This window comes from Fukomys damarensis, unplaced genomic scaffold (genome assembly GCF_012274545.1).
Source record: "Fukomys damarensis isolate Sample0158 unplaced genomic scaffold, DMR_v1.0_HiC HiC_scaffold_2, whole genome shotgun sequence".
In the NCBI taxonomy this organism is placed as follows: Eukaryota; Metazoa; Chordata; class Mammalia; order Rodentia; family Bathyergidae; genus Fukomys; species Fukomys damarensis.
In genome coordinates, this window is record NW_022900914.1 from 8,495,233 (window position 1) to 8,509,695 (window position 14,463).

At 52.7% G+C, this 14,463-nt stretch overlaps 1 protein-coding gene across 6 annotated transcripts in view; it reads left to right on the top strand.

The window, feature by feature from the left end:
- Window positions 1-14,463, top strand: part of Cad (carbamoyl-phosphate synthetase 2, aspartate transcarbamylase, and dihydroorotase) — a 22,848-nt gene that overhangs the window by 3,360 nt on the left and 5,025 nt on the right. For all 6 annotated transcript variants that reach the window (XM_010604759.1, XM_010604760.1, XM_010604763.3 and 3 more), the window contains exons 3-31: window positions 734-876; window positions 1,056-1,197; window positions 1,400-1,571; window positions 1,755-1,940; window positions 2,087-2,199; window positions 2,467-2,612; window positions 2,808-2,939; window positions 3,063-3,296; window positions 3,410-3,631; window positions 3,811-3,999; window positions 4,252-4,376; window positions 4,508-4,638; window positions 7,445-7,557; window positions 8,203-8,447; window positions 8,629-8,875; window positions 9,168-9,266; window positions 9,403-9,627; window positions 9,728-9,910; window positions 10,103-10,321; window positions 10,573-10,740; window positions 11,263-11,445; window positions 11,571-11,675; window positions 12,071-12,310; window positions 12,463-12,544; window positions 12,761-12,927; window positions 13,058-13,222; window positions 13,352-13,483; window positions 13,662-13,863; window positions 14,260-14,450. In XM_010604759.1, the coding sequence (XP_010603061.1) occupies window positions 734-876; window positions 1,056-1,197; window positions 1,400-1,571; window positions 1,755-1,940; window positions 2,087-2,199; window positions 2,467-2,612; window positions 2,808-2,939; window positions 3,063-3,296; window positions 3,410-3,631; window positions 3,811-3,999; window positions 4,252-4,376; window positions 4,508-4,638; window positions 7,445-7,557; window positions 8,203-8,447; window positions 8,629-8,875; window positions 9,168-9,266; window positions 9,403-9,627; window positions 9,728-9,910; window positions 10,103-10,321; window positions 10,573-10,740; window positions 11,263-11,445; window positions 11,571-11,675; window positions 12,071-12,310; window positions 12,463-12,544; window positions 12,761-12,927; window positions 13,058-13,222; window positions 13,352-13,483; window positions 13,662-13,863; window positions 14,260-14,450 (4,901 nt within the window). The remainder of the gene's footprint in view (window positions 1-733; window positions 877-1,055; window positions 1,198-1,399; window positions 1,572-1,754; window positions 1,941-2,086; window positions 2,200-2,466; window positions 2,613-2,807; window positions 2,940-3,062; window positions 3,297-3,409; window positions 3,632-3,810; window positions 4,000-4,251; window positions 4,377-4,507; window positions 4,639-7,444; window positions 7,558-8,202; window positions 8,448-8,628; window positions 8,876-9,167; window positions 9,267-9,402; window positions 9,628-9,727; window positions 9,911-10,102; window positions 10,322-10,572; window positions 10,741-11,262; window positions 11,446-11,570; window positions 11,676-12,070; window positions 12,311-12,462; window positions 12,545-12,760; window positions 12,928-13,057; window positions 13,223-13,351; window positions 13,484-13,661; window positions 13,864-14,259; window positions 14,451-14,463) is intronic.

Sequence of the window (14,463 nt, forward strand, 5' to 3'; positions counted from 1 at the left end):
TTTTTTTTTTTTTTTTTTTTTTTGAGGCAGGATCTGGCTTTGTAATTCAGGCTGGCCCTGAACTCACTATGTAGCCCACACTGGCCTGGCCTCAAACTCAATGATCCTCCTCCCTCAGTCTCCCCAGTGCTGGAATTACAGGCATGTGCCGCTACTCCTGGTCACCATTAGATTGCATAGAAATAAATCTTAAACATTGTATCCTTTCATCTATGGTAGCTTAATATCTGTGAAGAAGGAATCTTTTAAATATGTGACTGTCACCACAACGTTATGCATTTTAAAAATTTCTCAGCAGGCAGTTGAAAAATTTCCCCATGACCTAAATTACTTCTTACTGTTTATTTGAATTTGGCTCATAACAAGGTTCCTATATCATATTAGAAGACATATCTCTTGCTGGTAGCCTACAGGCCCTGTAACCGGCTTGATGAAAATGGGACGCTTTTCCTGAGGACTATTTCATAGTCCACTTTTTGTAGATCATGTTCCTGTGGCGTCTTTTAGGGTGTTCTTTTTCCCTTGGAATTATTTTCTGTAACTGGATCGCCTAGAGTTGGGGTTCAGTTCAGTTATGACACTTTTGGCAGGAATACTTCACTGGATTCCTCAACTTGCATCAGGTTGACCCAGGGTTTTGATGCCACCTTATGTGAGTGGACCCTGGGATGGAAGTGTAACCTCACAGGTGCCTAAATTGAGAGTGATCTCTGAGGCTGAGCTCTTTTGACAGGAATAGACACCCGGGAGCTGACCAAGAAGCTGCGTGAACAAGGGTCTCTGCTGGGAAAGCTGGTCCAGAGTGGGATGGAGCCTTCATCCCTGCCTTTCTTAGACCCCAATGCGCAGCCTCTGGTGCCAGAGGTCTCCGTTAAGGTACAGAGGGAGAGCAAGAAAGTTTTGCAAGGGGCAACACAGTAGGGTTTTGTTTGTTTGTTTGTTTGTTTGTTTTGGCTCACAGCAAGGGTAAACATGGTAGAATCAGGGCCTCAAAGGCAGGGACACATCTTAGATTTGCCAATTGCAGCTGCCAACTACTGCCCTTTATTCCTCAGACTCCGCGGATATTCAATGCAGGGGGTGCCCCTCGCATCCTTGCTTTGGACTGTGGCCTCAAGTATAATCAGATCCGGTGTCTCTGCCAGCGTGGGGCTGAGGTCACTGTAGTGCCCTGGGATCACACACTAGACAGCCAGGGTGAGTAGCCAGGCCGTGTCTGGGGCTCAGACCATTAGATGGGGCGGAAGGTTTGTTCCTTGGCTCAGTCGCTGCAAGTCAGCGTGAGCTGCAGTGCTAAAGGAGGAGACCAGGCCTTCTGTGTACATACATAACAAGGGTTTCAGCGTCTCTCTTTCTGGTGAAATCTTGTCTTTGATTTCCTCTTTTCTGCCCACTCCAGAGTATGAGGGTCTCTTCCTGAGTAATGGCCCTGGCGATCCTGCCTCCTACCCCAGTGTGGTGTCCGCACTGAGCTGCATCTTGACCAAGCCTAACCCCCGACCTGTCTTTGGGATCTGCCTGGGACACCAGCTGTTGGCCTTAGCCATTGGGGCCAAGACTTACAAGATGAGGTGAGACTTGTGAGGAGAGGAAGGGACCTACGCTCAGAGCAGGAGAGAGGGAGTGGGGTATTGGGGAGCAGAAGAGAGTTAGGGAAGTTAGTGAAGAAACAGGAGCAGGGCTAGCAAGAGTAATAAGATCCAGAGAGCCATCCTTGGTGCAGAGGGTCTGTGACTCAGTGCCTCCACTTCCAGGTACGGGAACCGAGGCCACAACCAACCCTGCCTGCTGGTGGGCTCTGGGCGCTGCTTTTTGACGTCCCAGAACCATGGCTTTGCTGTGGAAGCTGACTCCTTGCCGACAGGTTGGTCTCCTCTCTTCACCAATGCCAATGACCTCTCCAATGAAGGGATTGTTCACGACAGCCTACCACTTTTCAGGTGAGCCAGGGCGATCCTGCAGGGTGACTGGGAGCCTTGAATGTGGGAAAGTAAAGCATGCAGGGAACCTGCGTCCTCTGCCCTACTGCCCATTCCCGAGGCTGCCCGTGATAAGGATCAGTTTCATCCTGCAATCTCTTCAACAGTGTCCAGTTCCACCCAGAGCACCATGCTGGCCCTTCAGACATGGAGTTGCTTTTTGATGTCTTTCTGGACACTGTGAGAGAGGCTGCATCTGGGAAGCCTGGGGGGCGGACAGGTAAGCACTGGCTGGCTCATGTCAGCATAAGGTGACCACACTGCCAGAACTCCCGCGTTTGGGAAGCGGGGAGGGGCAGGAGACTAGGCAAGCAGATAGTTGTTGCTACTGCTGAAAGGACCTCAAGAGTCACGAGTTCTGGGTTCAGGCCTTACCTCTGTCACTCTTTAGATGCATATTTGCTCTAGATTCTTAGAAGGTAATCCAGTCTAGTTGGTCTCTTGGGTCCACTCAGCTCTGACGCTCCATGACTTTATGCCTTCACAGTACGAGAGCGACTAGCTGAGCGTCTCTGTCCCCCCGGACCACCTGCCCCCGGCTCTGGGCTTCCACCACTACGGAAGGTTCTGATCCTCGGCTCAGGAGGCCTCTCCATTGGCCAAGCTGGAGAGTTTGATTATTCTGGCTCTCAGGTAAGACGTGGCATCGGAAGGAGAAGCTGAACATTGACTGTAGGGAGGAAATGGACCATGGGGTCTGGAGCTGCACAAAAGACAAGGTGGTGAAGAGAAGGCAGTGTATAGTGAGTGAAAGAGGAGAAATGCTGACCTAAGGCTTGGAGATTTCACTTGAGTAACAGAGGCTGATGGACCATTCTCGTTCCTTAGGCGATCAAGGCCCTGAAGGAGGAGAACATCCAAACGCTGCTGATCAACCCCAACATTGCCACCGTGCAGACCTCTCAGGGCCTGGCTGACAAGGTCTATTTCCTCCCCATAACTCCTCACTACGTAACTCAGGTATGACCAGGGTAAGACTGGATGAGGAGGGGCCTCTCAAGTGATCTCTCTGGGTTTCTAAGCTGCTTTGATCACTGTCTGCCCCTAAGGTCTGAAATAGCTATGTTCCCTCTTCTGCCTTAGGTGATACGTAACGAACGCCCAGATGGCGTGTTACTGACTTTTGGGGGCCAGACAGCCTTGAACTGTGGTGTGGAACTGACCAAGGCTGGGGTTCTGGCTCGGTATGGGGTCCGGGTCCTGGGCACCCCTGTGGAGACCATTGAGCTGACTGAGGATCGACGCGCCTTTGCTGCTAGGATGGCGGAGATCGGAGAGCACGTGGCCCCCAGTGAGGCGGCAAATTCTCTTGAGCAGGTTCGAGGGTAGTTGGTTAAAATGGATAGTGTCATTTCCTTTGTATCTTATTTCTTCTTTTCTTAGCTCCCTCTGGGCAGCAGGAAATGACTCATCTCTTTCCTTCATCGTAGGCCCAGGCAGCTGCCGAACGACTGGGCTACCCTGTACTGGTGCGGGCAGCCTTTGCCCTGGGAGGCCTAGGCTCTGGCTTTGCCTCTACCAAGGAGGAGCTCTCATCTCTTGTAGCCCCTGCTTTTGCCCATACCAGCCAGGTGCTAGTGGACAAGTCCCTCAAGGGCTGGAAGGAGATTGAATATGAGGTGGTGAGAGATGCCTATGGCAACTGTGTGACGGTGAGTGATGGCAGAGGGTGCGTCAGCTCAGGCTGCCTGAGTGGAAGAGCAGAGACCTGAGATCTCTGAGGGTTTTGTGCCCCTCAGATGCAGGCAAGGCACAGACCCAGGGGTGCAGCCTCCTGTCTGTCCTGCCTTCCTTTGGCAGTGACCTCTGCTCTGTGCCCATTCCTTCACAGGTATGTAACATGGAGAACTTAGACCCACTAGGCATCCATACTGGTGAGTCCATCGTGGTGGCTCCCAGCCAGACACTGAATAACAAAGAGTACCAGCTCCTGCGACAGACAGCTATCAAGGTGACCCAGCACCTGGGGATCGTTGGAGAGTGCAACGTGCAGTATGCCTTGAACCCAGAGTCTGAGCAGGTGAGGCTGTATGCCTTGGACCGCACACTGTAGCTGTCTCCTCTTCTGTAATCTCTAGGCTTTAAGGTTAAGAAGCCTTTGGGCCCTACAGATCCTGGAGTGGAAGCTGGGATCACTTTTGAGGGCCTTGGGGAGGGCCCTTGTGCTGTGTCCATCCCTATGAAGAAGGCTTTTCTCTCCTTTCTGGGATTTTTCCTAGGCAGGGGGTTCCAGGCCAGGTAACCCATGGCTTTCTCTCTCTTCTCTTTGCAGTATTACATCATTGAAGTAAATGCCAGGCTCTCCCGCAGCTCCGCCCTGGCCAGTAAGGCCACAGGCTACCCACTGGCCTATGTGGCAGCCAAGCTAGCTTTGGGCATTCCCCTGCCTGAGCTCAGGTACGTGATGGCCAGATTCCTGGTGTTAAAGAGAAGTGGGGAGCTGAAAAAATCCTGAATTTTGGGGGAGAGAGGAAACTTAAACTGTGTGCCCTTCTCTGTCCTTCTGGACCCTCTTCTCCCGGCCCCAGTAACTCTGTCACGGGTGGAACAGCAGCCTTTGAACCCAGCCTGGACTATTGTGTGGTAAAGATTCCTCGCTGGGACCTCAGTAAATTCCTGCGAGTCAGCACAAAGATTGGGAGCTGCATGAAGAGCGTTGGTAAGAGTCATGTCACAGCGTCCTCCTACAGAGTCCGGAGGACCCAAAGTCTACAGTGCCAGGGTTCCCTGGTTCCTTTATTAGTAGCAGCTTAGAAACCGTGGTTTCTAACAACAGTAGAGGTTGAGTTTTAGCTTAGCTTATCAAAGTAAGACAGTTGCTTCCCACCCCACCCCTCTGCTGGACTTGAACCCCCCTGACCTACATCTGTAGTACCTCCCCTGCTTTTGGACAGAGTTTCACTGTGTTGCCCAGGCTGAACTTGAACTTACCATCCACTGAGCTACACTGAAGCCCTGCTCCTTGTTCTTATCAGGAGTGAGGTTCACAGTTACATGAAAATCTGTTGGGATACAGATTCCGGAAGCATGTGCTAGCATTAGTCTTAGCTCCTCCTTTTTGACAGATGAGTAAGCTAAGGTGCCCCCAGGAGGAACGTGAGTTGAGTCAGGACCCACAAGGAGTAGTGAGCAGAGCCAAGAGCCAAAAACCAGACCTGGTTCCTAGTTGCAGCTTTTTGTCACCTGTCTTCCCCGAGACCAGATTGTGAAACCACCCACAGCTGCTTATCCTAGTGGCATTTTGCCCACAGCTTCATCACAAGCTTGTCAATGCTAGTGACATTTACTCACTGTTAGTTTAGGGGATCAATTACTGCTGTTTTCCTGGACACCCTTCTGAATCCAAGTCAGCACAGTTATGACTTAGCCTTAGCCCTTTCCCCCTCTGGCCTCCATCACTATATGTTTTTTAGCATAAGATCAGAGCCAGGGCTGGGGTGCCACCTTGCAAGCACAAGGTCTGGAGTTTGATCCCCGGTACCAAAAAAAAAAAGATCAGAGCCAGACAGAGGTCTTTATTAAAAGCAGGGAGCTCTGTTGATGAACAGGAATGAGTGTGGCGGTCATCCACCTTGTAGTGGAGCGTGCTGGGACTGATGTGCTTTGTGGTGGTGTCCTTTAATTGCCCTAGACTGTCCTCTAAACATTTCAGCCAAGTGTGTCAATGTGTGAGACTCAAGCATCGCCAGCTTAATAGATAAGAGAGTGTTTTTGTGCTACAAACTTCTGTTTAGAGCAGTAGTGGCCTTTAACCAAGTCTGAGCTCACATATTATTTCAAAATTTTTAGAAATCCCACAAGTCTGCCAAGTTGTTCCTTCTGGAGATGAATTTCTGTTATATGAAAATTATAATAAACATGGGAATGAAGCCATAATTGAATTATGGCTACAAGAAGTGGATTGCAAATAGGACAAAGATTGATTCCTAGCTGAGACATTTAAGTGTTTTATATCTATTCAAGTATTCTTGAAATGTGAACTTCAATAACTTTTTATAACTGTGAAAAGAACATTGGCCAAGATTTGTGAGGATGGAGAGAGACATACCCTGTGTGCTACTCTGTCGTGGACCCTCACCTCCTGCACCCAGCCTGGGCTCCGATGTGGCGGAGTCACAGATACACTAATCCTTGAAAAATGAGAAAAGATCATTTAGCCACAACAAAATAATTACCTGTAGTCTTGTCTCAGAGTTGGATCAATTTGGAGATATATATGATTCCAGAAATTTCCTAGGCATACATGTATGACTATTAAGTTTTAACAGATTCCAAAATAACAGGTTTTATGGTATCTTCACATTACAATGGAATTAAAGTCATTCATATTTTTTTTTTCTGGTATCAGGGATTGAACTCATGAACTTACGCTTGCCTCAAGCACCGTACCACTAAGCTAAATCCCCAGCCCCCATATTCTACTTTCTTAATGCTACTATCAGCATCTTGGTGTTCTGAAAAGAATTTTTTAAGAAGTGTACATTTCAGGACTGTAATTGGAAAAACACTTGGTAAGAAATATTTGAAGGGGCAGGGGATTTAGCTCAGTGGTTCCGCTGCCTGCCTCGCAAGCACAAGGACCCAAGTTCAATACCTGGTACCAAAAAAAGAAAAAAAAGAAAGAATTACTTAAAGCTGGAAGAAATGTTTCTTTTTGTAAGTAGAAACTAGTTAAAATATTCTTTTTGCTTATTAGCAAAAAATCATGTAAAATGATTATACCTACTGCTTAGCAGATTGCTTAAATTTACATTTCATGTTGTAAAGCGTGAACCTGTAATTAGTACTTACTAAGGGTCATACGGTTTTTTCTTATCAGTTGGCACTTCTGGAAATTTATTCTAGGGAAAAAAATCCAAAACCCCCCAAAGAAATCACAGCTCACCTAAAATAATTAACAGTTAAAGCTAAATGTCCTCGAGTAAGTTGGCAGTTAAATTGTGGCAATCCCAGAGCAATTTAGTGATGTCCAGGAAGAAAAAACTAAAATGCTTTTACCAGGAATCAAACTCAGGACCTTGTGAAGTAGGCGCGATGACACTGAGTTAAATCCCCAGCCCTAAAATGCTTTTTAAAAATGTAATTGTCTTGGGATGCTTTCAAAGAGTAGTGTACTCATCTAGTTATTCCAACTTTTTAGGGTCTAAAGGATGAGGCTGATTCCAGGTAATGTCATTCCATTGTGATTAAAGCAGGACGGGTAACCGGACAGCCACCAGTGGTGTGGGCTGCTGATTGATTGCTTTGTATCTACATACCCACTGTAGACATGCTGCCTCCATGTTCCCTCTTAAGCACAAAGCCCGTACTTAACCCGGAGAATGATAGGGAAAAGAGTGCGAGTTTGAGGTTTCTTAGTAGTGAGACCCTGGGAGTCCCACCACCATGAGGCTTGCCTTTGCGAGCCTCCAGAGGTTTGACGTAAGCATGCTGGGCAAACGACACCTTTTCTCCTCTTCCTGCAGGTGAGGTCATGGCCATTGGACGTTCTTTTGAGGAGGCCTTTCAGAAGGCCCTGCGCATGGTGGATGAGAACTGTGTGGGCTTTGACCACACAGTGAAGCCAGTCAGCGATGTGGTAAGCAGCTCCCCTACGTGCCACCCCTAACACCGCCCATGCTTGCTGCCCCCAGGCTGTGAGCTTGTTGGCAGGAATAGTGGCAGCAGTCATTGTTGGACTTTGCAATTTTCACTTTGCTGGGAATTTTGAGGCATCTGCTCATTCTTCATTATAAGAGAAGTGGCGGGGTGTGGGAGATACTGGGGATTGAACTTGGGACCTTGTACTTGTGAGGCAGGCAGCAGAACTACTGAGCTAAATCCCTGGCCCCAGGAGATATATTATTAGATTTGTTTCTGTAAAAGAAAACGGGCTTGCAGAGGTTATAGTAAGAGCTCATGACCACACAGCTGATGAGAGGCAGAGCCAGCATCCAGGTTTTTGCAGTGGCAGAAGCTATGGGTTCAGCTTCCCTTTAACAGTGCCACACTCAAGCACTCAGGCTCGCCTTACAGGAGGCTGGCTTTCATTGTTTTATTTTTATTATTTTGATCAATATTTTGCTATGTTGCCCAGGCTGGTCTCTGCCTCAGCCTCCCAAGTATTTGGGACTACAGACAGATTCCGCCGTGCCTTGCCAGTCGGGAATGTTTTTGCTTAACATCCTGGCCTTTCCTTCCACTGCACAGCCCTGCACTTACCCGTCTGCACTCTCCCTGTCAGGAGCTGGAGACACCAACGGATAAACGGATCTTCGTTGTGGCCTCTGCTCTGTGGGCAGGTTACTCAGTAGATCGCCTATATGAGCTCACACGCATCGACCGCTGGTTCCTGCACAGAATGAAGCGCATTGTCACTCATGCCCAGCTCCTGGAACAGCACCGAGGGCAGCCTTTGCCCCCAGACCTGCTGCATCAGGCCAAGCGCCTTGGCTTCTCAGACAAGCAGATCGCCCTTGCAGTTCTGAGGTCAGGGATGGTGGTGGGGCCTTGGCCTGAGAGGCGTGGAACCCCTTGGTGGGGAGCTTTGGAAACTTCTGACCCTTGTCCCTGGGCGATTTCCTCTGATCCCTACCCTCAGACCCCTACACACACACCTCCCGATCACATACTATGCTCCTAACCTGTGTTTCTAACCTTTCTTCTTCAGCACAGAGCTGGCTGTTCGCAAGCTGCGTCAGGAACTGGGGATCTGCCCAGTGGTGAAGCAGATCGACACGGTTGCAGCCGAGTGGCCAGCACAGACGAATTACCTGTACCTGACCTACTGGGGCAACACCCATGACCTCCCCTTCCAGACGACTCACGTCATGGTCCTGGGCTCTGGTGTCTACCGCATTGGCTCCAGTGTTGAGTTTGACTGGTGTGCTGTCGGCTGCATCCAGCAGCTCCGCAAGGTCCCCGCCGGTTTCTCCCCCTGCCAGTTGCCTGCGCTCCCACACCTCACCCTGGCCCTCCCAGTTAATCGTTACACCTTACTCGGTCTGTGGGTCGGGGGGCTTCTTGGGCTGTTTCTTACCCCACACAGTGCTTGAGTCCCCTCCCCAGTACTCCACCTGCTTTCCCCACAAGGCAGGTGCTGTCCAGTGTCACAGGAAGCTGGGCTGCTGGCATTGCGGTGGGACCTTGGCTTACTTTGCTCATAGTCGTCTGCCTTCTGATCGCTAAGTGATTACCCTTCCTTTGCAGATGGGATATAAGACCATCATGGTGAACTACAACCCAGAGACAGTCAGTACCGACTATGACATGTGTGACCGGCTGTACTTTGATGAGATCTCTTTTGAGGTGAGAGGGATGAGGGGCAGTGGCTGGCTGACCCACGATTCTTTGGCCCTTGGTGGCACTGAAGAGACCGTTAAACAAGAAGGCTCACCTCCCTGAGCTCTTCGGTTGTCACCATTAGTTGTGCCCTGCATTACAGGTGGTGATGGACATCTACGAGCTGGAGAACCCTGAAGGTGTGATCCTGTCCATGGGTGGACAGCTGCCCAACAACATGGCCATGGCTTTGCATCGGCAGCAGTGCCGGGTGCTGGGCACCTCCCCGGAAGCTATTGACTCTGCTGAGAACCGATTCAAGTTCTCCCGGCTCCTTGACACCATTGGTATCAGCCAGCCTCAGTGGAGGGAGCTCAGCGACCTGGAGGTGGGCTGGGCTGCTGGGTGTGGGCAGTGGGGCTGGAGACCAGATGATGCTCATGGATGGGTATGACCAACCCCGCTAAGCTCACTGCCTGCTCCCTTAGTCTGCTCGTCAGTTCTGCCAGGACGTGGGGTACCCTTGCGTGGTACGCCCCTCCTATGTGCTGAGTGGTGCTGCTATGAATGTGGCCTACACCGATGGGGACCTGGAGCGCTTCCTGAGCAGCGCAGCAGCCGTCTCCAAGGAGCACCCAGTGGTCATCTCCAAGTTCATTCAGGAGGCCAAGGTGAGACACCTCTGAGGGCAGCCCCCCAGCTCCAAGGAGACTACCCTGCTGGTCCAGCAGAATCCCAGGCATGGTGCACTGGGAACAACGGGCTGTGTCGGGGCCCTTGGAGGACGTCCTAGGGGAAGGGCAAGTGGGAGGAGAAAATGGACCTTGCCGTACATCACACACACTGCCCGTGACCGCCACTAGGAGATCGATGTCGATGCTGTGGCCTGTGACGGTATGGTGGCCGCCATCGCCATCTCCGAGCACGTGGAGAACGCAGGTGTGCATTCAGGAGATGCCACACTGGTTACGCCCCCACAAGATATCACCACCAAAACCCTGGAGCGGATCAAAGCCATTGTGCATGCTGTGGGACAGGAGCTGCAGGTCACAGGACCCTTCAATCTGCAGCTCATTGCCAAGGTAATGAGGGGAAAGGAGGGACAGGCCAGCGCTTCTCCAGGCCTGTGCTAGACTCAGGTCCAGGAAGCCCTGCGATGCCTCCCACCCTCATCCAAGTGGGCATCCGAGCTGGAGGGAAGGGGTCAGAGCTGGATCCTGCAGTATGGTCAGGGTTTGCAGTCAGCCGGGGTGAGGGGAAGAGTCAAGGTCAGTGGCGTCGTGGCAGCAGGCCTCGCCTGCACGTCACCTGATGCCGTGCTTCTCTGCCCCAGGATGATCAGCTGAAAGTTATCGAATGCAACGTGCGTGTCTCTCGCTCCTTCCCCTTTGTCTCCAAAACACTAGGTGTTGACCTAGTAGCCTTGGCCACACGAATCATCATGGGGGAAAAGGTGGAACCCGTGGGGCTCATGACTGGTTCTGGAGTCGTGGGGGTAAAGGTAAGGAGGATTGAAACCCTTGGGCTTAGCAGGCAAATCAGGGAGAGGGCTCAGCATACAAAGAGGCACCCAAAGTAGCTTTGCTGTAGAATAGTGTGATAAGCCTGCATAATCAAGGTATAAACCTAATTCTCCAGGAGTTGAGAGGCGGGATGCTGCTTCTAGAAGGGTGAACTTGAAGGCTTTGAGGGGTGACACTGTACTCCTCGAGGGTTACGATGGTTTTGGTTTGGTTGGTCTTGGGTCTTGGGTTTTGTTTGTTGGTGTTTGGTTTTGGGGACAGAACCCAAGGGCTCATGCATGCGAGGCAAGTGCTTGACCACTGAGTTATACGCTGGCCCAGAGGTCAGGATTTTGATTTGCAGGGACAGCTGAAGCAGCAGAGTTTGGGAAGCGGTAGGACTCATGTAGCATGGCAGCATGCTGCAAAGGACAGCCCTGCTGTGCAAATGCAGTAAGGAGAGGGGACCAGGCCTGCATGTCCGGGTGACACCTTGGCTCTTCTCTGTCCTGCTCCTTCAGGTGCCTCAGTTCTCCTTCTCCCGCTTGGCGGGTGCTGATGTGGTATTGGGTGTGGAGATGACCAGTACTGGGGAAGTGGCCTGCTTTGGGGAGAGCCGCTGTGAAGCCTACCTCAAGGCCATGCTAAGCACTGGCTTTAAGATCCCCAAGAAGAACATCCTGTTGACCATCGGCAGCTATAAGGTGCCAGAATCAGGGAGGGCTGCCCAGCGGGTCGGGGTCTGGATGGCCTTGGCTCCCTGGGCTAGTTCTGACCTAGAAATGGAAGACAGAGAAGCACATCTCATTGGCCTTCTGCTTGATTTCAGAACAAAAGTGAGCTGCTCCCTACCGTGCGGCTGCTGGAAAGCCTGGGCTACAGCCTCTACGCCAGCCTGGGCACAGCTGACTTCTACACCGAGCACGGCGTCAAGGTACAGCTCCAGCAGCCCCGACACTGCCCTCCTCGGCCGCTGCTCTGTGATATTTTCTACTAACAGAGTAGCTTTGTGTAGAACAAACATATACAAGAAAGGGAAGAGAGAAGTTCCTGACAATCTCTCTTGCAATGTTAATTAATGCTCAGGTTTTCCCTTCCCAATTTCTTGTCTGTGGTACATGCGTGTCCTTGGCGAGCTGTCTTATTCCATGCAGTAGACACCTGTCCTGTCAAGAAAATGTGCCTTGGCTGTATCAAATACAGACAGCCCCTGATGTACAGCCTGTGGGTCCTCAGCCTTCTCAACTCAGCAGCTCCCCTCCCTGCAGGCTGGCCTCCCTGATCTCTGCCAGGTTCTGCTTGGCCCTAACTTTGGCTCTGGGCCTGCAGGTAACTGCTGTAGACTGGCACTTTGAGGAGGCGGTGGATGGTGAGTGCCCCCCGCAGCGGAGCATCCTGGAGCAGCTGGCAGAGAATCACTTTGAGCTCGTGATTAACCTGTCCATGCGCAGCGCTGGGGGCCGACGCCTCTCCTCCTTTGTGACCAAGGGCTACCGTACTCGGCGCCTGGCCGCTGACTTCTCTGTGCCCCTTATCATTGATATCAAGTGCACTAAACTCTTTGTGGAGGTAACTGGGCAGGAGGCAGGGTGATGGGCACAGGCTTGTAGGAAGTCACGAAAGAGCTAATGAGAGGGCTCTGGGGCTGCGGAGGGAGAGGAGGTGGGGACGAGAGGGCGGCTGGTTCCTCTTGAGTCCACCCCAACACCTCCCACTCGCAGGCTCTAGGCCAGATCGGGCCGACCCCTCCCTTGAAGGTGCATGTCGACTGCATGACCTCCCAGAAGCTTGCACGGCTGCCCGGTGAGTACCCCTCTGGGGACGCTCCTAGAAGCCGGCCTAGACCCCTGGTGTATACGGAGGGAAGGGCCCACCTCTGCCCTGGGATCCATCTTGCTCTGCTCTGTTCCACCATCCATGGTGCCCTTGGCTGAGGAACTTGTATCACTTGCTGCTTATTTTCCCACTATCCCAACACGCTTCATGTGTCCTGCCTGTTCTTCCGCCCGTGTCCTCCAGGACTGATTGACGTCCATGTGCACTTGCGGGAGCCAGGTGGGACACACAAGGAGGACTTCGCCTCGGGTACAGCTGCTGCCCTGGCCGGCGGCGTCACCATGGTGTGTGCCATGCCTAACACCCGGCCCCCCATCATTGATGCCCCCGCTCTGGCCCTGGCCCAGAAGGTGAGCCGTTGCACCCCTGCCTTCCTGAGCCCTTGGCCCTCTGCCCTCTCTGTGGGCCTATGACGCTGGTACCAGGCTGGCCTGTGAGGGCGTGGGTGCCACTGAGCCTTCTCGGCTGTGTCCTCTCCAGCTAGCAGAGGCTGGTGCCCGCTGTGACTATGCCCTGTTCCTGGGGGGCTCGTCGGAAAATGCAGGGACCCTGGGCGCAGTGGCTGGGTCTGCAGCAGGGCTGAAGCTCTACCTCAATGAAACCTTCTCGGAGCTGCAGCTGGACAGTGTGGCCCAGTGGATGCAGGTAGGCAGTGTGCCGTGGCAGGAGGCCCCCGAATGTTGTCTCCTGGCCTGCCAGAGGACTCAGAGCTGCCCAGGGCAGCATGGGGAGTCAGAGGCACTGCACACCCCTCAGCCAGCCTTTCTCCTGCAGCACTTTGAGACATGGCCGTCCCACCTTCCCATTGTGGCCCATGCAGAGCGGCAGAGTGTCGCTGCCATCCTCATGGTGGCTCAGCTGATCCAGCGCTCAGTGCATATATGTCACGTGGCACGGAAAGAGGAGGTGAGCATGCACCAGAGGTCCTGGGGCCCGAGTGTCCCCAGGGACAGAGTGGAGGAGAGCCTAGAACGAGTCCCATCGGCACACTGGCCCACAGCACTCTGGGAAGTGATGCCGGCCACGGGGACTTTACAGGGCAGGATGTACGCGGCCCCCTCTGATCTCCTCGCTCTCCCCCCAGATCCTGCTGATTAAAGCTGCAAAGGCACAGGGGCTACCAGTGACCTGTGAGGTGGCACCCCACCACCTGTTCCTGAGCCATGAGGACTTGGAGCGCCTGGGCCCTGGGAAGGGTGAGGTCCGGCCTGAGCTTGGCTCCCGCCAGGACGTGGAGGCCCTCTGGGAAAATATGGCTGTCATCGACTGCTTTGCCTCAGACCACGGTGAGAGGCCAGCGTGCACCTCCTCTGCCTAGCCCAGGCTATGGGCCTCTGCTGCCAAGAAAGTCAGGCCAGGACTCCGGGCTTTACAGGGATAGGGTCTTGATCTGGAAGAAAGCCAACCTCCAATCCAGTGCCTGGTCTGTGATGGGTGCTTCACAAAACCAACTGAAGGAATGAATGGGCAGATGAGTAAAACTGTAGGTGGGAGAGTTGTGGGCCCCGCCAGAGGCAGTTGCCCTGCTGCCCCAGCCCCAGTTCCTAGAAGAAAGGAGCATCAGGGTCAGTAGTGAGTACAGCAAGGTTGCAGTAAGTGTATTCCCGGGTTGTGTGAGTCCCCGGATCTGGAGGTGACTGATTCCCCTCAGCCCCCAAGGCTAATGGCTGTCTTTATCCCAGCCCCCCACACCCTGGAGGAGAAGTGTGGGGCCCGGCCTCCTCCTGGCTTCCCAGGACTGGAGACCATGCTGCCCCTGCTGCTGACAGCCGTGAGCGAGGGCCGGCTCAGTCTGGATGACGTGCTGCAGCGACTGCACCACAATCCCCGGCGGATCTTTCACCTGCCGCCACAGGAAGACACCTATGTGGAGGTGTGGGGGAGGG